Below are 22811 nucleotides of genomic sequence, written 5' to 3'. Positions count from 1 at the left end.
GGCCTTCCTGAGAATACTGGAAAATATGAAGGTCTCCCCAAACACCATTATATTGGGCGACTTCAACTACCCAAACATAGACTGGGAGCATTACTCTAGCTCCAACACCCTAGCCCAAAGGTTCCTAGAATTTATAAACTCAAATGCTATGGAACAACTTGTTACCACTCCCACAAGAAGGGAAAACATACTGGACCTGATCATCACCAACATGGGGACACTATGCTCCAGACCAGAAGTGTATCCCTCACTGGTAAGATCAGACCATAAACTAATCTCACTGGATATTCACATCCCGACCCCACCCCCTGCCCAAAAAACCACAGTGAAAAACTTCTCTAAAGCAAATTTCACACGCCTCAAAACCGAGGCGAAATCCTTCAAAGCCCCCGGGCCTGTGGAAAATACGGCCCGGACCGCAGAATCCTTTATAAACACATTCTATGAACACCTTCAGGAATGCATGGATCATGCAATCCCAAATAAAACCAAGACCCAATCCTCCAAAGGAAGACGTCCTGTCTGGTGGACCCCAGCCATAAACAAACTATACAATAGAAAGAGGAAGCTACTACATGATAGAGCAAAATCCCAAAAAGGGAAGGCATCTCTGATGAGTATTAGCAAAAAACTACAGGCACTCATAAAATCATCTAAGGCCAGCTTCGAGAGAAAAATTGCACAGGACACTAAGGATAATCACAAGGCTTTCTTTAGTTATGTTAGGAATCTGGGTGGGAATTCCCAGATATGCTCAGAATTAGTCCAAAATGACAAAAAATACACCGAGCCCACAGACATTGCCAACATCCTAGCTGACAGGTTCAGTGCAAACCCCCCCCCTCCCCACCAAAAGGGCAAATATCTATCCCAACAGAGTGCTGCCCCCCAGACATCTCAGATGCTCAGGTAAGAGCCGCCATCTCCAAAGCAAAAAACACAGCATCAATGGGACCAGATGGTGTCCCGGGCTGCGTCCTACATGAACTCCAAGAAGAGCTAAACCCAAACATAAAACTACTGTTCAATCTTAGCCTTACTACAGGATATGTACCCAAAGAGTGGCGTACAGCAACAGTGGTCCCTCTCTACAAAGGTGGTGCCTCAACGGATCCTGGAAACTATCGCCCCATAAGCCTGACTAGCTTGGTCTGCAAAGCTATGGAAAGGATCATCATGGATCTCATAAATAAAGATATTGGGGACCTACAGACACTGGATCCTACCCAGTTTGGCTTTGTTAAGGCAGATCCTGCCTCTTAAACCTGGTCGATTTCTTTGAAACAGTCACCAAGGCCATTGATGAGGTGAAGGTGGTCCACACAGCCTACCTGGACCTGGCAAAAGCCTTCGATACAATACCCCACTCGGGCATTATAGATAAGCTCACCAGCTTAAATATAAACCCCTATGTCACTAGATGGGTTGCAAACTGGCTCGAGGACAGAACCCACATGGTTAGAATTGCTGGAGCCATGTCAGACTCCAAACCAGTTACAAGTGGCATCCCACAAGGCTCAGTCCTGGGACCTCTCTTGTTCAGTATATATTTCTCGGTGGTACAGGCCAACACGGAAGGACTGTGGCTGACCAAGTTCGCAGATGACTGCAAACTGGGTGCCATAATCAACTCTCCAGCCGACACAAGCATCCTCCAAAAGGGCCTCATAGAAACAGACAACTGGTGCCAGAGCCATGGCCTCAAGCTAAATGCCAAAAAGTGTATAGTCATCCCCTTTGGCAAAAACAAAGTGCCCACAAATTACCACATAGGGGGTAATCCATTAATTACAGAAGAAGTCATTAGGGACCTGGGGACCCAAGTTGATAGCAATCTCTCATTTGACAACCACGTGGCCAAAGTGGTTAGAAAAACATTTTATATAGCCCACCTAGTCATGAAGGGATTCACATCTAGATCAGGGGAGGTCATCGTGCCTCTTTACTCATCCCTCATCAGGCCCATATGCCCAGGTGTCTGGTAAGGTACAATGCCCCTTTTGGGATGTACCTTACCAGACACCTGCAGCAACTGGAAAGACCCCAAAAGTACCTCACCAAGAGGATCAAAGGGCTCAAACAGATGCCATATGCTGCCCGGTTAAAGAAACTCCAGCTCTACTCAGTGGCATACCGTCTGTTCAGAGGCAATCTGTGCCTGACGTATAAAGCCATGTCCAACCCGGAATTAATGGACATGCTGCACCTCAGAAAATCCAAATCCCATCGAGCTATGCGCTCGAGAGACTTGAACCTCAGCACTGAAATAAATAGGACATGCTGGAGGGACAGATTCATAACCCAGAGGCTCCCTTCACTCTGGAATAAAATCCCAGTCCAGGTTAGGCAGAGTCCCACATTGACTCTCTTCAAGAGGAATCTTGATGAGTGGATGGGAGATCGTAGGTTTACCCCGGCTATCACTTCTGTGTCACTGTTAGACAGAGGCACAGTATACTAACCTCAAAAAAAGGCATAGCAAAATTAATTTAAAATGGGTGGCGAAAGCCAAACACACTCTGGCTAGGCTTATAAATGCCCTAGGGCAGATAGCCTAGTATGAACCTATGAACCACTGAAACACAGCAGAATATCAGTAAAATACATGGGCCCAAACCAACACAAAACAACAAGCCTGGAGATCATCCCCCACTGAACACCAGTCACCTCACTTGCAGTCCCGACCAATAAAACGTCCAAACCCCATTATTACCACCAATGACAGCACAGGAGGTACACTATGCTTCAGAGCCCAACCAAAAGCAACACCATACTAAGAGGGAAGGGTATTGTATTGAAAAGTACCTCACAGGCCAGTCTGCGCAGAAGTGACTGTAGCATTAATGATTGACAGGTGACACGAGAGTGTACACTGGCTGTTGATCATGCATACATTCATTGTTGATTGTGAAATAACTGCAAGCATGTTTTTTTCTTTTGTTTCTGCAGGGGCCCTGCACCCTCTACACCCCCCGCAAATTAAATATGCCAACTCCGAGAACACTCTACCTTGATGAAAAGGGCGATCATTATGAATATTACTTAACTTTCACAGACTGTTGGATGGTGGTTGGGATTCGGGTGGGACTTGCTACTGTGCATCCTTCGAGGTAAGTTTCTAATACAAAGCCGAAGGAAGCAACCTTGTGTTTGAGCATAACAGTCAAAAGCTACTGAACAGGTAAATAGGTGTGTGTGTGTGTGTGTGTGTGTGTGTGTGTGTGTGTGTGTGTGTGTGTGTTTGTGTGTGTGTGTGTGTGTGTGTGTGTGTGTGTGTGTCTGTGTGTGTGTGTGTGTGTGTGTGTGTGTGTGTGTGTGTGTGTGTGTGTGTGTGTGTGTGTGTGTGTGTGTGTGTGTGTGTGTGTGTATGTGCATATATCAAGAGAGAGATAGAGATAAATTAGCTAGCTAGATAGCTAGATAGATAAATTAATGTCTGGCATATCGGGTTGGCATGAAAATAGCTGCTACCTATTACAAAGCAAATGACATACTTTAGTTATACATTTTCTGTTTCTTAAACTAAATTCCCTAATATCCGGAAATATGTAAAAACCTGTTCCATAACAACTTAAGCCATATGTACTTCCGTGTACCTCATTGCACACGCAGCTCCACCTAATACAATAAATGGGCTGACTGCAGACCAATAAACCTGAGGCAAGGCAGAGCGCCAACAAACAGTAGCCTAGCTTCACTCTGTTACCTGAGGACACCCACCAAAGATCGCCCAAATCACCAATGTCATTTTTTTCTGAAAAAGTTGAACAGACCCCACTTGACCAAAAGAGGGAACCATACACAACTTCAGAGAGACCACTAGCACAGCACAAAAGACCCCCCTCAGATGCCCCCAACAAAATAACAGGCCCCATCCCAAATGCCACAAACTACACCTCTCACAGGGAAAAAAAACTCACCCAATAACCCACACTCCACCTCCCTCGCTCATAAATATCCTGAGGTCTTTCTATACCACACTACTTACTACTGGTCATTCTGGACGTAAATCTGCTGTTTTCAGCAAGCCCACACCAGAATCTGATTGTTCAACGAACAAATACTGTGTAAACCAACTAACTCCTCCCCACTCCTTACTTCACTTCTTGCCTATATCATACCTTCCTTTAATCACTTAACCCTTAACTTCCTACCCCCAAACTATCTCCCCACCACATTACATGATTTTGTACAATCCAGCCAAATTCCCCACCCTACTCCCCACTGCAGTGTCCCTGGACAAATTAATCTGTGCCCAAACTACATTTCCCTGTTTTTTGAGTTTGTGAGAGCTTGGAATTGACATATCCAGAGAGTTGGTCTTTTGATACAATCCCCCACATTGGGAGTACTGAGGATTTGCATCCTGAAACAAATAAATGTTAAGTAGTCTTATGCACTTCTGCACTGCTTTCTGTTACTGGTTGCCATTGTGATTTTTTTTTGCAAGTTTAGATGTTTTTGTTTAACTAATTGAGTATAAATTAAATGAGACATGATTAGTTAGCAAATCCCAACAGTATTCTAAGGAGGTATAGGATGAGGTTCTAAAAATATAACTTAGAAACTGAATTTTCTTTGCCTGGAAATAGAATGTGTATTTCACAGAGTCAGATTAACAAATATGACATTTTTATTAGATGCATTTTATAAAATAGATAATTTCTAAAATAATTAAAAAAAATATATTAAATGTGAAAGTAGTCAGATTTATTACATCATTTTTTTAATGTCCAGTGCCTGCCAGCCATTAGCTGTCCTTTGATCAGCTGGCCTTTTACATCCCCATAGGGTGAGAAACAATTACTTCACTCATTCACTGGCGGTGACACCCAAATGTGGGAAACCTTCATTCAGACAACCACCATTTTTTTTTTTTTACAAGTAGTGTAACCACCTCCTTCAGGAGCACACGCACAGCCTGCTATACCTCCATTTGAGCTCATATAACCCCCTGCTCATGCTTACTGAAGGTTAGTGCACACACCCTTCTTGTCAGAGCAAACTGTATGTCCAAGGTTTACATGTTAAATGCTCTGCACCTTTCTCTGTAATAGGCAGCAATGTTGCAGTAGGCCAGACCACATCCCTCTTTCCAAGATGGGCAAGCCAAGGCCAGATGCTCACTCCCAATCCCAAAAACTGTCCGAACTGAGAACATATTGGTCATAGTTAGGACATTCTTCAGTCTATGCTGTGGAGATAGGATACTTGTTTATTCCGTATGGTCACAATCTTTTCACCTTTTTTTCCAGTTTTCAGGCTGCAGCTTGTAAATGGTTGGCATCGATGTGCTGGAAGAGTTGAGATTGATTATTATGGATCCTGGGGAACAGTCTGTCATGACTTTTGGGATATAAATGATGCTCAAGTAGTCTGCAGACAGCTCGAATGTGGATATGCCCTTAGTGCTCCAGGATATGCTTATTTTGGAGCAGGATATGGGAGCATACTTCTGGATGATGTTAATTGCACTGGGAGTGAATCCAACTTGTGGAACTGCCCACACCGAGGATGGTATTCACATGACTGCAATCACTATCAGGATGCTGGTGTAATATGCTCAGGTAACTTAATCCCTACTAAAATGAAGTATCTGTGTTTAACCCGATATACTTAAAATGCAATGTAGATGGAGGAAAATTGTAAAAAATACTATCAAAATCACACTTTAGCAGTATAAATGTACATAAGAACTACATGCTCACCACAATAGAAAATGCAAAAACCCGATCCTATGAACTATTTGTACAACTAACTCTGGGTATTTGCATAATATTGACACAAACAATTTTAATGTTCTATTACATCGATACTGATAAGATAAAGTCATTCTGGTATAGTTTGTTTTACATTATTTCAAATTCTTTGTTAACGATTCACGTTATTTTCATGGTTCTTACTTTGTTTGAATGACAGATCAAAATGCTGATATCTGCTGTATAACTACTACAAACAGTAGATGATTATGTAGAACTGATTTTTGTTTTATAATATTATAGCTGCTGGATATCCAACTCTACCACCAACACACCCAGCAAGAACAACAGCAAGGTACCCAACAAGAACAACAGCAAGGTACCCAGCAAGAACAACAGTAGGGTACCCAACATCAACAAAATCAACAACAGCATTACCATCAGGTATTTAACATTTTTAACATCTCTCATTATTCATAAATACCTATGTATATTACATTTCATTTGGTCATTAAGTCATGCTATCCAAGGTATAGACCTTGGATATTGTTTTTTTATTCTGTGATACCATTGTGCTATACCAGTATCAGAAATAAATTTCACTGTATTCCCTGCTTGTTTTGGCTTTGTCCTTGGTTCTGACTAAGAAAGGGTCAAGATGGATCAGCCATACTGACCCACTTCTCAAGCTGTAAATATTTGTCGAATGACAGCCATAAGCTTGTCTCAGCCAACAATAGTACATAAATATGTCTTGGTATGCAATAAACTAGTGTTAGTAATAGAACTGAAGCAGGTAGTTTCTAGTCACAGCTGAAAAAAGAGTTTAAGCACATTATAATCTTATGCAAAGTTACGTATAAATCCAAAGTAATCAGAAAATGAAATATTTAAATGCATATTTCGTGCAATGGCAAATTCAGTATGACCATGCTGTCACCTTAAGAGATGTCCCAAGACATTCTGCACATGCCTGTTATTTGAAACTAATCAGTCAAAGAACAAGTCACACATTTGAGTTCAACTGAAATATATTTTCTGCAATTCCCCAGTCAGCAACGAAAATGTTGGTGTGAAAAAATATGCCACTGCTTGTCACACTTGAACTGGAATTTAAACTGTCCCACTATGTGTGTGTGTGTGTGTGTGTGTGTGTGTGTGTGTGTGTGTGTGTGTGTGTGTGTGTGTGTGTGTGTGTGTGTTTATAAATGATCCCATGACACCTGTCAAAAAGAGTACGGTACGTTCCCTGATCGCCTGGTCAAATTTCCTCAAGAAGTATAAATACCATCTCTGAAAAGAGACGACTAGCCTAGTAGGACTAACCCTGTCTACAAAGACTAAATAAATATATAATCATCTTTTATAAGCTAATATATTCCCAGGCTTTATAAGAAACTCTTTTATTCTTTATCAACAAATTTCATAAGAGCTTTTAATATGACATGTTAAGTTACAATTCAGTGATAAACCAGTTCATCAATTTAAACTCAACCAACCAAAAAAAAAAAATACATGTGTTTTCAGCCATCATCTCTTTGGGAATGCAGATGCCTCCATAATCCCCAGACTTGTATATAACAGTCTGAAGAAAAGGGATCTCTCTCTCTCATCACAAAGGAATCATTGCTGGCACACATCGAGAGAGCACATGGCAGTGAATCCCAATGGGTAAAAGTGATCCAGGAGTTTTCCATTAGGTAGTTGAAGTTGGCTTGATGGATCCTCCTCCTCCAGTCTGCACTTGACAATTTATTTATTTATTTATTAACATTTGGTGACCGGGAAAGTCAGACTGGTCAGAAGCCAATTTTCAGCAGAGGTCCAGGGAGAAAATCTCCAGACACTTACAAAGTATAATCATAAAGTACAATAATATAAGTGCACAGTTTTTTTTTTAAGTAGGAACAATGACAAGATATTAAAATAAAACATATATGGTGTAGCCATATATTAGTAGTACAAACTTACATACAATCATAATCAAGGCTTCCATGGTTTGTGTATATGAGACAAGTCACATCTGTAAGTGTTTTGTAGAGATTAAAGTCAGTCCAATCAGATTTATATATGAGATAGGTCACATCTGTGAGTGCCTTGTAAAGATCAAGGTCAGTCCAATCAGATTTATATATAAGATAAGTCATGTCTGTGAGTGTCTTGTAGAGATCAAGGTCAGTCCAATCAGATTTATATATGAGATAAGTCATATCTGTGAGTGTCTTGTAGAGGTCAAGGTCAGTCCAATCAGATTTGTTAAAATTAGCATGCAGGCAAAAGAGATTTTGATATGTAAGTAATACGGTAGATGCTTAGCAAGAAGTTTACTGTTGGGAGAAATAAATGAATATAGATGTAATGGAAGAGGCAGGGGGTTAGATGAGAGAGAGGAATAAGTGTGAGGAAATTAGATGAGGCTGCATTACAGAAATAATTATGGTGAGAGGTAAGGTAGGGGTGGTTGAAAGAATCTTAGCTAGATATAAGGTTGAAAGTTTTGAAGATGGAAATGTAGGAAGGAAAGGGGGTGTTATGAAAGCAAGGTGTAGTGAAGCCTTCACAGGGGGTTTTCATTTTATTAAATACAAAATGATAAGGCAGGTGAAGCATTTGTTTGGTGCTCATATACATGATGATATATTAGTAGCATATTATCATGTCTCCTGTGCTTTGGTATCAATAGTGTAACATGAATCTAAGTGACTTATATAGGGACAGAACCTATGATCTTCTGAACTTTAAGCTTTACAGACAAGTGCTCACATTTCTGAGCTTTTACACTTTATTTTAAGACAAAAATAACAGATTATTGAATAATTTGTACTAAGAGTTTATGTAACTTTCTTAGATTTTATGTAAATGGGTACAAACTATAGCAATTCTTTATGGTAATCCATACAGTTTCCTGATACTCTTAATTGATGTTCCAAAGGACCTTCAGAGAGCGCTCAGTAAGTTATCTGCAGCAAATCAAAGGAGGAGCTTCATGGTCATACAAAGCGATTTGTGTTGAGTCATCAAAGGTAATTTCGGCGAATGGAAAACAATGAAAACTGTTTGCTGAAACCATTCTCAAAGAACAATTCGACAATTTTGCTTTTGTAGGGGGCAAGCTCCCCTGCACCCTCCATGTGGGGAGACACCTCTCTTGACTTACATATACCAATTCTGAGTTGCACAATAGTGGGAAAAAAAGCCAACTCCACTGTCAAGGAATGTAATTTCAAAGAAGAGTACTCTTTCTTTTTGCATTCATCAAAATTACGTTCGATGGCATGACATGCTCCCTATATGAAGTATTCTTTTGTCAAATATTAACAAGTAATGCATAATATGCTACTTTCCACCACTCTACTGAAGAAGGTGCAACATTTGTCTTACTTCATTAATTAAATTTTTTCCTGGCTGTCATATACACATCTAGTTCATATGTACCTTGTGAACGTGATCAGATGCAGGAGGTGCTCCTGACCATCAAGCAATGCAATATTCAAAACACATTTGGGCACTACAACTTCCTGAAAGGGGAAAAAAACTTGCTAATGATAATCTACATATAAGTTTACACAAATTAAGGATGCATGTGCTCTTGAATTTGCCCAATGATTTACTATTTCTCCAAACCTTCTCATTTACAAAATTGTTACTGTATCAGAAGAGCCCACAGTGGTCACTAAAAGTAGCTCCTTAACTTCCCATAATGACTACTTCTGTGCAAAGCCAGGGAGAATACAGATTAAAATTATCAAAATGATGTAGCAATGCATACTCAGTATACTTAAATGAGTACATTCTTCTTCTGAGTATCTCTTAAAAATGTCAACCCTTAAAAAGCACATAATGTTTAGAACTGTGTAAACTCATATTTACAGTATAGTGTATCTTCAAAACTTGTTTTATGGGTATAAGTGATAGGTAAAAATAAAGTGTTTCCTTCCTATTTGTCTGGGAGTAGCATTTTTAGGGCTGGGAACATTTTTAAAATGATAGGTGGGTGGGGTGGTGAGGGCAACAACATTGGGTTTGACTATAAAATGTAAATTTCTAGCTACACTCCTGGTTATCAGTGTACATAGTGTCTGAAACAAAACTGAATAACTGCAGGCCTTTTCATAGTTCTACATTCTAGATGTCCAAGTAAATAGAGTTTTGGCTTGAAGCATGTATTAAAAGCAGTGGGGCAAATTTAATCAGTTATAGCATATTTCATAGTGAGATTTCATAAATCATCTGTTAGTGTAACCATACTAACCAAAAAAATATTTAAAATGTACCCATTTAAAAAAAACAATGCCACTTCCATTGGCATAGGTAAGCTGTCATTGTCAATACCCCATAGGGTCCCCATCAGTCTTACAAACTGCTAGGAATTTATATTCCTCCTGAACAACATATTCATATGATTGAAGATAATCTGCTCTAGTTAATGAACAGCACTAACTGTAAAATACTTTGCATTGCACTCATAAATATTTATTGCTTGTACTAGTCCCCTACCTATAAATTACTGTGTCTTCACAGACTAAATAAGTTGATAACCCTTATAATCTACAATGATAAAACTCTATTAGAGGTAGCAAACTAGGGTGGATGCCATTCTTGCATCCATCAAATTTCTGCTCATTAGGGATCCTGGCTGACAGTGTTTGCAGCCCATAACAAAGGTAATATCCTAGGTTACCACAGATTCCTCAATGCTTGCAGTATGAAGAACACAGACCATGGTTCAATAACGACTGCAAACATTGTTATCCCACCAGTCAAGAGAATCCTAGAAAGTGCAAATCCAATAAAGCTTTTTAGACTTAAAAATGCCACTCATGCATGAATGTCAGGCTTTCTGAGAGCATTCAAGGTTAAATTATATAAAGTCTGGACCAAATACATAAACAGCAGACACCAGGCCTCACCTGAGCCCTATAAAATGTTTAGAATGTAAAGCAGAAAAAAGGGTTAATTTGACTGTTAATATTCCACTGAAAATTACATACACCTTTTGGAGGATCATTAAAAACCTTATGGTGCCAGAAAGTAATATACCCCAACTTACTCTTTTGTCTGGCTACACTCCTGGTGAATTGTTATGAAATTATTTTGCAGCAGCTGATATATCGGAAATGCCACCAAGTAGTTCACATGATCATTGTTTGGGGTTTGAACACTGATCTCAGTTAAAAGTAGTCAATATGTTTTGGATTCAGTTAATCAATAATGCCAAAGGGTCAGGATCATGGAGGGGTCTGCTTTTTTACTAAAAGTTTATAAATGGGGCAGCATACTTCCAGACTATCCTCTCATTCTTCTGATCAACAGAAATATCAATCGGTACAGTGCCTGCCATATGGAAAGAAGCATTAACTGTCCTTTCACAAGGGAAGGATACCCCTACTGACCTAAAAGATTTCCAGCCAAATATCATTTTAAACAAAGTAGCCACAGTTCTGGAATTAATAGTAATTCACTGTCTGCCTATTCAGAAATGCTCACAATGTGGTTAAACAAAAACTTCTCAGTCAATACTGCAGTTCTGTGTCAGTCACTAAATGCTTTAGAGAAGAACTCATTAAAGGGAAAGTTATATCAGACCTTTTGTTATAAACACCTAAAGTCTTCAACACCATTAGAAATACAGATCTCATTAGTAAGCTATTCATCATTGGTATTCATAGTAACACTCTAGGCAATTTCCACATCTAACAAACAGGAAAGTGCAGGTTAAGGATATCAAAAACTCTCCAATGAATCTATAACCAAACAATGAGTTCTACAGGTTCAATAATGGGATCTCTACTCTTTTTTCTTCATGTAAGTTATCTTTTATGAATAATTACATCCCTCACTTTCATGGCAGCAAGATATAATTATATGGCTTTTGCCTTATAGGACTTTTAAAAGAGATGCTGCATTCTACACTACATGCATCCCATTAATCTAAATTGGAATTTATACAAAAAAATGCATATATAGCAATCTATAATATACACTGCTATATTATATTATACTATTCTATACTTGACTAAAAAAGGGATGATATGAAATTCAAACAACCATTTGAGGCAGATGCATGCATATGTGTAAAGAATGTAATATGAAATGTAATACAAATTTGCAATGGTTAGAAGCAGTTAAATCAGTCTTTGCTACCACAGCTTGTAAAAAAGTCATTCTATTTTGACATTTCAGTCAATTTACTAAATCCTGATCCTTTACATTTACCAATAGATAACAACTATGATGATGTGATAACAGATTCAACAGTCACATCCAGTAACTGATCAAGTTCAAGAAAGTATCACTGACCTTTCCTGTATACGAGGTATTTTCTGATTCAATATCAGAATCACGTCAAGTGCACATAGTAAAAGTCTCTTGATTTGGCAGTTTATGGCAGTTCATGACTTAAACTGTCCCTTATTGGCTGTTTCCTGGACACATTATTATTTTTTTTTTGAGAAGAAAGCAAACTAATCCTGTATCTGTGTCTTCTACTATGTCTAGAAAACAGACTCCACTTTGTTTTAACATTGCAAGGTCCTGGAATGTTATCATGCCCAATCCCAGCATCTTCCTATTCATTCACTTCACAGATGGACTTTGGATCCTAACAATTTATCCAGGTTTTAGTATATGCAATCTTAACTGATCTGTCAGTAGTCCTTCAGTGTTTTGTGAGCTTTCTGGCAAGATAATTGGGCATTTTGTGTTTTCTCTGGGTAAAGTAGATAGCTAACAGGTGAGATAGTTAACTTTGTTTTCAATTTCCTTGCCTCCATTAACAGTTGTGGGAGTGGCTATTCTGTGGGTTGAAGTGTCTGTTTTTGTACTCAGGAAGAGGCAGGCAAAAGTTTTGTTTGGAGCTAGCAATGCATTTTTTTCAGGATAATTTTCACTGTGGATGACTGTCTCTCTCTACTTATCCATTAGACTGTGTATACTGTGATAAAGATGTTACATACTGAAAGTCTGAGTTTTGTGAACAAATGTGTAAGATACTTCATCAACAATTGGTGGATCATTATCAGACATTAGTTTATCAGGGGTAACTTGGTAAGAAAAGTGGATTTTATAGTTTGATAGACTGTGTAGATATTTCATTCAATCTGATAATCTCAAGATGTTTTGAACGATAGTAAATACATATAAGTCACAAACTCACACACCAAAACAAATCAGATGCTACTTTATTTTATGGTTTATTCAGTAATTTATGAGGTATCATTCTACTTCAGTGATGCTTTTGTGATATGTCTTACATACAGATAAGACCGTTTTTTGCTTTTTTTTTTTTACAAGTTCTTTATGATGAGATATTCCAGGCCAGAACAGTGTGTCACATACTGTCAACGCTTCTGTTTGACAATGCTGAACTCTGCTTCATGGAATCTTTCAAACATTTGGTTACATAGCTGACTTATTAAGGTCATTCTTTTGGATACAGTCATCAGTTGTTTGGCCTCAAGAACTTCACCATAATAAGTGTAAAAGATATAATGTAAATGGAATATGTTGTTGTCATTTGGCCAGAGTTTCACTACCTCATTTTAAATTGAAGATCAAAGTAATTTGGAGTACAATAATGTAAAGTCATAAATTTTACTGTCTAACAGTGTGAAGTAGGGAATAGCTGATATGACTTCCAAGTCCTGATGCAGAAGATTTTCCTGGTGTTCCACCAGCTACGCTCTGGATAATGCACCAGCTATACGTTTCCCCTCATCAGGTTTGTATAAAAAGTTATGTCAAATGTTTACATTGAGCGTAACATCATCCGTAGCTGCTGGACTGTCTTGTTCAATGGTTAAGGGAAGGTGTTGTGCAATATTTCACAATCCAGTTCCACTGTGACTCCTCTAAGTATATTCATAACATTTTTGTATCTATAATCTATTGATAACAGTTGGATTTGTGCACTAATCAGCCACAGTGTGGGCGATGCAGTGGTTTAGTGGTTAGCACTGTCACCTCACAGCAAGAGGTTCTCCAGTTTGATTCTCAGCTGGGGTGCCTTCTGTGCAGAGTCTGCATGTCCTCCCTGTATTCGCATCAGTTTCCTCTAGCTACTCTGGTTTCCTCCCACATTCCAAAGACATGTATCTGGAGCATTTCTCCTCAGGCATCCACTGAAAATAGGCTCTGTCCCAGTCAGACTTTCCTGGTAAACAATGCTAAATAAAATAAATAATGGCCACTGGCTGTCAGTCTTGCTTTAGTACTGCTCCAATAGCAAATTGACTGGCATCTACCTACACAACTACTTGTTTGGTTACATAGTGATATGGTGAAATCAGAGCATTGTGATTGTAGGAATCAGTACCATTTTCTGCAAATCATTTTGCCTGACTGCACCCTCTGTTGTGTGTTTTCATCTGCACACTCTGCATTTACCTTTTCAAGCTGAAATGTTCACAAGCAGATCTTCCTAGTATATTAGGCTGCTTTATTGATACAAACTTAAACAAATAAAGCTGTTTGCATTTATAAACACAGTTAGTACACATCAGTCTGGCCTGGTGGTTTCAATGGTTGATAATGGTAAGTCATCAATAAAGCTTCTGACTTAGAAAGCAAACTTCTGAAGCACATTTCTTGGAATGACCTTTAAGTTATAATCTTGCATTCTGCTCCAGTATCTAGGGTAAATTAAATAATTCTTCAATTTACAAACAGATTTTTGGCTCATTGATTTTTACACTGATATCACTGATTCATTATTGTATTGTCTAAATAAATATGTCATATAGTCTCAACTGCATATAGTCTCAATTTCATAGGCAGATTCTGGGCATGCAGTCAAGTGGACAGTTGAAGAGCCTAGCCCAGTTTCACAATTGCCAGAGAATACTGTCTGTTAAAGTGACTTGCTCAGACTCACCCACTAGGCAATTAGGGGCTGACAGACTCAAACACTGGACTACAAGGAACAGTTGATTAGTAGCTCATAGCTGGGATCTTCTGTGCCAACAAAAGATACACTAAAGAACCAGGACTTTTCAAGAATACAGCTATGAAAGACCTGACTACTACAAGAACATTACTGGGAATGAAGACTACAGTACTAAATCCATACTAATGCTTTCAAATATTACAGACACCTAGAAATTTAAGTAGAAAGTCAACACCTTAGGTGTGGAGAAAAGTACATGATCATGCTATTAAAAAGACAAACCACTCTCAAGTAGAAGATTACAGTGTCCTACTTTGAACTATGGAAAGAAACTTAGTTAAAATAGATGCGTGTCCAGCTGGATAAGATACCATGCTGACATTAAAGGATAGTGGCCATTTTAAGTCAGTTGCTATTACACACAGAACACAGATATATGGAACTGTGCACAAAAACTGACAAAAAGGCTTTAGGTTTTGTGAAAGTTTTAAATTAAACTTACCAAGATGCAATTTTAATGTCTAAATGATTACAGGTCATTAGAAATTATTCTATACCCCAGCATTGACTGGCACACTTTCCCCTCTAAAATAGATATGCTCAGCATTTCCTAGACTTTATTAATACTACCACACCAGGTTGTAAAATTACTAACTAGAAGCTCTAACATTCATGACTTGGTCCTTACTAACCTAGCCTCCACCTGTACCCACCCAACATATCCATATTGCTGGTTAAATATGGCCACAAATTGGTCATCGTCTCTGTCAGATCTAGTTGTACTGACCCATTAAAAAATGAGACCATCTTTAGGGACTTCTCCTGGGCAAACCTACTTTAGCTTTAGAAGACATAAGTTCATAAGTACTTACTAGGCTATTGATCTGACAGGCTCTCAAGAAGCCAAGCATTGCATTCCCATGGTAGTTTCCACTTTTCAGCTGTTATATTTTGCATACAAATAGCCCAGATATGTTTCAAATGAGGATATGTTGGGACATTTACATGTTTCTCCTATTCATGAGGGGCAGAGGTGCTAAACTGGGGGGGGGGTTGCAGTTACCTATTCATCCTCCTGACCAAATTATATTTGAATAGAGTAAGTAATGTACTTTGCTTTATATGGAATGCCACACAGCCCCATAGAAACAGTATTCATTGTGATACAAACCAATCCCTCTTACTTTTTTTTATTTATTTTGCAAAACAGGTTGAGATCCCTTGAGTGGATGTAACAGAATAGAGTCTGTTGAAGTTCTATACACAAACAGACAGCAACCCTCAGTAGCCTATATGACACTGAAAAGAGGGACAGGGCTTTGAGATGGTCTGCATATTTTCTACGGTTTAGTCCCTTGATTTTTTTTGAGAGAGAAAGCATTGCTGTTATTCTAGTTGTGACAACAGTTTGAACAGGTATATACTGAATGGGGTTTTATACTCATGGATTGGCCTAATGAGTGCCAAGTACAGTGGAACAATTACATTCCTTCATCTGGACATAATACCTTTAGATGTAAACTGTGCAATGAAAAAGGACTGACATACATTAGTGGACGCATGATCATTACAAGACAGTTTATGGTCAACATAGGTTCCCAGATCCCTAACTACAGGATCATTTTTTAGGGGTGTGTTGTCAATGTGATAGTGACAAGGAGAATCATGTTTGCTGAAGGAAACAATTATACACTTTTTGTCCATGGTTTTGACAGCAGCTATTTGTTTGGCACAGTCCCTCTTGGACAATCTTGGTGTCTATCTGGAAAATTTATTATGGCACTGAGTTTGCAGTCATCTGCAAACTTGGTCAACCACACACCCTTAACATTAGCTTTAATCTCTGAGAAGAAAATTTGAAACATTAGTGGCCCAAGGACTAAGCCCTGGGATACACTGCTTGTGACACGTCTTTTGGAGGAGGTATAGACACCCACCCTAACTTCGAGTTCTGTTTGTGAGCCAGTTTTCTATCCAAGTTACATAGGGGATGACATTAAGTTGGGAGAGTTTTTCTATAATGTTGGATGTTGTTGAATGCTTTAGCAAGGTCTAGATAGCCAATGTGCACTGTTTTCCCTGGTCTACTGCTTTAGTAATTTTCTTGAAGAAATCGACCAGGTTAAGTAGGCACTATCTGCCCTTGATGAATCTAAACTGGGCTGGATCAAGAGTCTATAGATTACCTATATCCTTATGTATTAATTTCATAATGATCCTTTCAACATCCTTACCGATAAGACAGGTCAAGCTTATAGGTCTATAATTACCCAGGTCTATTGAAACCCCACATTTGTGCAAGGAAATAACTGTTGCTATCTTTCACTCTCATGAAGCCTGTTTTGAGGCCAATATTAAATAGCTTCTGTAGGGATCAGACAAGTCAGGTTTCAGGCTGACCAGTAGGCATCCTGGTATGCTACCTGAACCCATAGATGTAGCATTCTTGACCTTGAATAACACTTTGACAACTCGTTCTTGGGTGATTTGCATAGGGTGTATGTGCGTGTAGGTGATCTGAAAATACTAGAGGGGAGGGGGTGATGTTTGAGCTAAATTTGTCTGCTAGTAGATTGGGTTTGTCCTGTAGATCTCAGTAAATAAGATCATTTATGATTATCTCTGCACAGTGCTGGGCATTGTCTCTGACATTTTTAACATAATTACAGAAGGCTTTGTGGTTATCCTTTCTCTGGTTGGGTATTTTTACCTCACATCTGTTTTTGACTGATTTGATCAGGTTCTAGAATACATTGCTTAGTTTAGCAAGGATGTTTTGTGGCACATGCAAAATTCACAACAATCCATTACAACTACACCCAAATATGAAAGCTGCCACATTCATATCTCACTTCTGCCAGCACCAAAACAGTGGCGTAGAAAAGTCAGTACCTATCCATCATAAATATAATGATAAATTCAGGTATAAACATTTCCGGTAGAACTTCTGTAAGAATAAACTGTATAACTAAAGAAGGAAAAAAAAAAAAAGAAAGCTACAAAAAATTTCCACCCCCTACCTAAGACCAAACTGAAACATGCCAGCAAGGAACTTAACAGCGCTGTTTGGAAATGAAGAACAGAAGAATATAATTAAGGCAAAGATCCCAAAAGAAACTACAGATCTTTCTTCAGCCATGTCAGATGCTTAATGAATGATGTCCGATTATACATTGAGCTCATCCATAATACTATTAGGCAATATGATCCCAAGATATAGCCAATGATTATATATTTAGTGCTAACTTTTCCTCATTTAACCACATTATTGCACCGGTATCCCTGAGAATGTCTCCTGAAATCACCTTGGAACAAGTATTAGCATCCCTGTCAAAGGCTAAAATAATATTTCAATGAGAACAGAAAATATACCAGGTTTTATTCTTATCAGTGCTAAGTGTGCATCATCCAAGCCTCCACTTAAATGGTTCAACATAAACCTGTCTACAGGGTTTGTGCTTCATGCCCAGATAACAGCTATTCTAAGTCTTCTACCCAAAAGGGGAACCTCTACAGACCCTGGTACCTATAGCCCCATTGGCCTTACCTTCCTGATATGCAAATCCATGGAACTTTATCACAGCAGATCTCATTTATGCAGGCACTGGCAAATTAGCTGAACTAGACCCAATCAGTTCAGTTTTATGAAGGGCAGGTTCTACCTTCTGAACCTTGTAAGCTTCTTTGAAAAGGTTACAGAGGCTATGGACAGTGGTTGCTCTATGAACACTGCTTATCCTGACTAAAGCTTTATGACACTATTTCCCATACTGGAAACACTGACAAATTAGACAAATTTAATGTAATCTCATATGTTGTCTACCAGATTGTAAATTGGATGCCCAACAGATCCCAAGCTGTGAAAGATGCTGGTACACTCATTGACAGTAAAATTATAACTAGTGAATTACTATAGGGATTGGTGCTAGGCCCTCTCCTGTTTGGCATTTAATTTGCAGATATCCAAGCCAATATCCCAGAAGTTTGATTGACCAAGCTTGCTGATGACTGCAAACTGGGTCCTGTTTTCTACACATTCACTGATAATAAACAGTTCAGCATGGGTTGAAATAGGCACATTCATGGTGTACTAAAAACTTTCTAAAGATAAATATTAAGCAAAAAAGCTCTTTTCCAGACAGAAACGGTCATAAGAAACCTTGGTACTTATAGGGATAACTCTCTGTCTCTCACATTTGATCGTCTTGTTTCCACAATAGTCAGGAAATCCTTGTACATGGCCCAGTTAATTACCAAGTGAATGTCATTCTATCCCTGTATTTTTCCTTTTTCAGACCCAGTGAATACAATGTCCCCTTTGGTGTCTATAGATCCAAGCATATTACTCAACTTGAAACATTGAAAAGATTACTACCCAAGAAAATGAAAGGTCTTGAATCTTTCTGTTAAATGAAAAAATACTGTAATAAAAAGATCAATACACAGGAGGTTCAGGTTCTTTACTAGTGTACACCAGGAGGCAAAAAACGTACAAGTACAGAATTTTGTCTGAATGAAACAGGAAGAACACAACTTTTATAGTATTTCTTACTAGTATTAACCCACCAGGCTGACGTAGTCAGTCACAAGGGGTTTTACATCACTTTAGCTTACAATATTCTATTCATCTAAAATGCTGATACTACATTTTGCTTAAAAAGTTTTCTAGTAAACAACGTGGCCTTGCTAGCTACCTGGTTAGTTACAATACCCTTTTACAAAAGTTTCCACTCAAGGTTCTAAATTAATTCGAACATAATAGTAGATACAGTTCTCAATACATTTTCCTTGTTACATGTTATCACTCCTTCCTTGCAGCCGGTACGTTATCTAGTAACATATACAAGGTTGATTGCTCAAGCAGAAAATTCTCATTATTTCACACATTTAATTTCCTGACCCAGCAGGTAATCACTTGTGAGAAGCATAAACATTAATTTTTGCTGAGCTAGCAGCTGCTGGGGTCAGAGGCCAACTTGCAAAAGGCACACTGCAGTTTCCAAAAGCTTCTTGCAGTTTCATATGAATTTATTTTTCTTGTCATAACATTAATAGAATAAAATGCATTATATCTTTCTTATTTCTTAATAAGCACTAAACATATACATTAATACATATTTTTCTAACATTTTCCCCCGTTGATACTTTTTATTCTATTCTCAGAAGTTTAAACGATTTTTATTTCTTCTGCTAACCTCTTCCACTTAGAATTTGCAGTTAAGAGAGTCATTCAGTTTAGACTTCAAGGAGAATTTCATTTGGAACCAATTCCTCAAGTTCAATGTCTTGATACAAGGTTTCAGAGACAGACATATCTATAAAATCTTTAATTAATCTTTTCATGCAGGGGATTCCACAACAAACACATGCTCCTAATAGGAGTAAACCCACACAAATGGCAATCAGAATATTCATTAGGATGGAACCCCACCCCCCAAACAGATTCTGGAAAAAATTCATCAGAGGGTTTGGGCCTGGTTTGGTCATGGCCCACACTTGCTGAATCACCTCCAGATGGTTATTAATTTCATGTCTATTATTTGGTATGTACGCACAGCATTCTTCTTTGATAAGCGCACACGTACCACCTCTAGCCGCTAGGGTGAAGTCAAGAGCCATCCGATTTTGCAACACAACAGTTCTCATGCATTCAGTTCATCAGTCACTAATTCAAGAGCAGAAAAAGTTGCATTACTCATTACTTCGAGAAGTTTCGACAGTTTTCTCAACTCCCAAATCGATTTGACTGCACCATATGCTGGGAGTATACCTGCCCAAGATATAACACTGTCACTCAAGTCCATATGAGTCAATTTGTCTTTTTCCTTCACGGAATTATGGTCTTTCCAACCTGCTTCAACTCGCCCTACTGGATTCACAGGCTTCTCGATTGGATCTTTGGTTTTCTTGGAAACATCTTTCACATTCTGTATTTTACCCAGAGGTAATTCCGCAGTGTGTCGTATGGCCGGAACCAGGTAGCCCAAAAAACAACTGCCGGACCAATTCTCAGGTAGCCATTTGTATGCCTTTTTCCCACACACAAAATAACAGTTTTCAACTTTAGTGCTAATACGCACTAGCCCTGCATGAAAAATTTTCTTATCTATGATTGACAATTGTTTGATCAAAACAAGATTTCTTTGTACTTCATTCAATGTCGTTTTCATTGAGTTCAAGTATGAATCATAGTTAGTATTGCAAACAGTACCCCCACTTTTAGTCTTAATATAACATTTATAAGATATTGTTATGTTACAGTTACTCCAGCCCACCTGGAGAGTACCATTCTTGAAAAAACACACAATCCCTTTTTGTGTAACAGGTAAATACAATGCTAATTTATCCTGTGATCTCACAGTTCCTGTGTCAAAAAGCAAATTCTCCCAAGTCTCATTGATCCCTAAAGGAACAGCGGACATTAGTAGTCCTTCATATGCTGTTGGTATAGCTGTACAAACCCAGCAGTTTGAAATGTTCATAGTCTCAGCATATACATGTTTAATTGCTAGGTATGTGTTAAAGTTTGGATGCCAGTCTATGGATGTCTCATCACGTTTATCCAGTTTTACTTGTGTGGTTGAGAAATGAAAAAAACACAACAAAAAGAAAATTGTCAAAAGTACAGTCAACAAGTGTATGCTCAATAATATGATTATGCAACATTTTTGAGGTTGGTCTGAATTTCTATCTTTGGCCATTTTGTTTTTCTTGCATAACAGTTACAATGTTTTTATCAAGTTGAAAGTTCTTTACCGGTTTATAGTGCATCAAATGGATCCAAGATGACCTTTCAGCTATTTTGACTGCAGTAGGCATGGCCAGCAGTACCTGGTACGGTCCTTCCCACTTCGGGCTTGCCCAATTCTTCCTCTTTGTTACCTTCACCCAGATCAAGGACCCCGGGGCTAGAATCGCTTCCAATGGTCTGGTCTGTTCTTTATTTGAAAAAGAGTTAAACTGCAAGAGAGATTTATTTGTTAACAGTTTCCTCATATAATTAGCTTGTGAACTATCAGCCTCCTGGTCTGCAGGCATGAGAGCTTTCCACTGAGGTACATAATATGCTCTCCCAGACACCATTTCAAAAGGAGTTAAACCCTTTGCATTTGGAACTGTTCGCATACTCAGCAGCGCCAGAGGCAAACAGTGCACCCAGTTCTTTTGGGTTTCATTGACTAACTTTCTAAGTTTGTTCTTGAGGACTCCATTGTGCCTCTCCACCAGTCCTGCAGACTGAGGGTGATAAGCAGAATGGTTCTTAAGGGAAATCCCAAAGAAGCGTCCCAATTGCTGTATGGTCTGATTCACAAAATGTGTACCATTGTCACTATGGATCCTTTCTGGTATGCCAAATCTAGGAATAATCTCCTTTATGAGAGCTTTTGCCACTGTTGTTGCATCCAGGTTTTTAGTCGGAAAGGCTTCCACCCATTTGGAAAACATATCTACAACGACAAGGCAATACCTTTTGTTATCACATTTGTTCAATTCTATAAAATCCATACAAATAGTATGGAACGGATATGGCAGTGTAGGAAAACTTCCTTGTTTAGGTTTAAATGCCCCTTGTGCATGATGTTTGTTACAAATATGACATGCCGCACAAAATATTTTTGTGTAATTTGTGAATCCATATGTTTGGAATATTCGGTTTACTAACTGTACCATCCCCCCTGTTGAGACATGGCACTGCCCATGGCTCAACAAAGCTGCATATCTAAACAAATTAGACGGCAAAATTGTTTTTTTCTCTTTGGAGATGTACAGCCCGTTTTCAAGGATTGCTCCTCGTTTTTCCCATTTTTGTTTCTCTGCTTTTGTAGTAAGCGTCTGCATTGTTTTTAACATTTCTAGGTCTAAAATTTCAGAGGGTTGTAATTCCCCGTCTAAAAGTAAAGTTTCTGAGTCTGAAGCTGCTTGCTTCGCAGCTGCATCAGCTCTCGCATTACCTTTTGAAATTCTGTCCTGCTGTTTTGTATGAGCTACGCATTTGCAAATAGCTACTTTAGTAGGTAACTGAATAGATTCTAACAATTCTAAAATAAATTGCACATGATTAATTGGTTTACCACTAGATGTTATCATCCCTCTATTTTTCCACTGCTGTGCAAAAACATGTACAGTAGAAAAAGCATACTGACTGTCAGTATATATGTTTACACATTTGTCTTTTGCTAAGGTACAAGCTCTTGTTAAGGCAATCAGTTCTGCTGCTTGTGCAGACA

The 22811-nt window shown here is 38.6% G+C and overlaps 1 protein-coding gene across 1 annotated transcript in view; it reads left to right on the top strand.

The window, feature by feature from the left end:
- LOC122788658 (deleted in malignant brain tumors 1 protein-like) overlaps positions 1-22811 on the top strand; it is a 1289564-nt gene that overhangs the window by 142140 nt on the left and 1124613 nt on the right. Inside the window, exon 5 of the mRNA XM_044055554.1 lies at positions 5256-5592. Coding sequence (XP_043911489.1) covers positions 5256-5592 — 337 coding nt within the window. The remainder of the gene's footprint in view (positions 1-5255; positions 5593-22811) is intronic.

The sequence above is a fragment of the Protopterus annectens genome, chromosome 14.part0 (genome assembly GCF_019279795.1).
Source record: "Protopterus annectens isolate FY-2018-M chromosome 14.part0, PAN1.0, whole genome shotgun sequence".
In the NCBI taxonomy this organism is placed as follows: Eukaryota; Metazoa; Chordata; order Ceratodontiformes; family Protopteridae; genus Protopterus; species Protopterus annectens.
The sequence above is the reverse complement of the archived record's forward strand: the minus strand, read 5'-3'. Positions and strand labels throughout refer to the sequence as shown.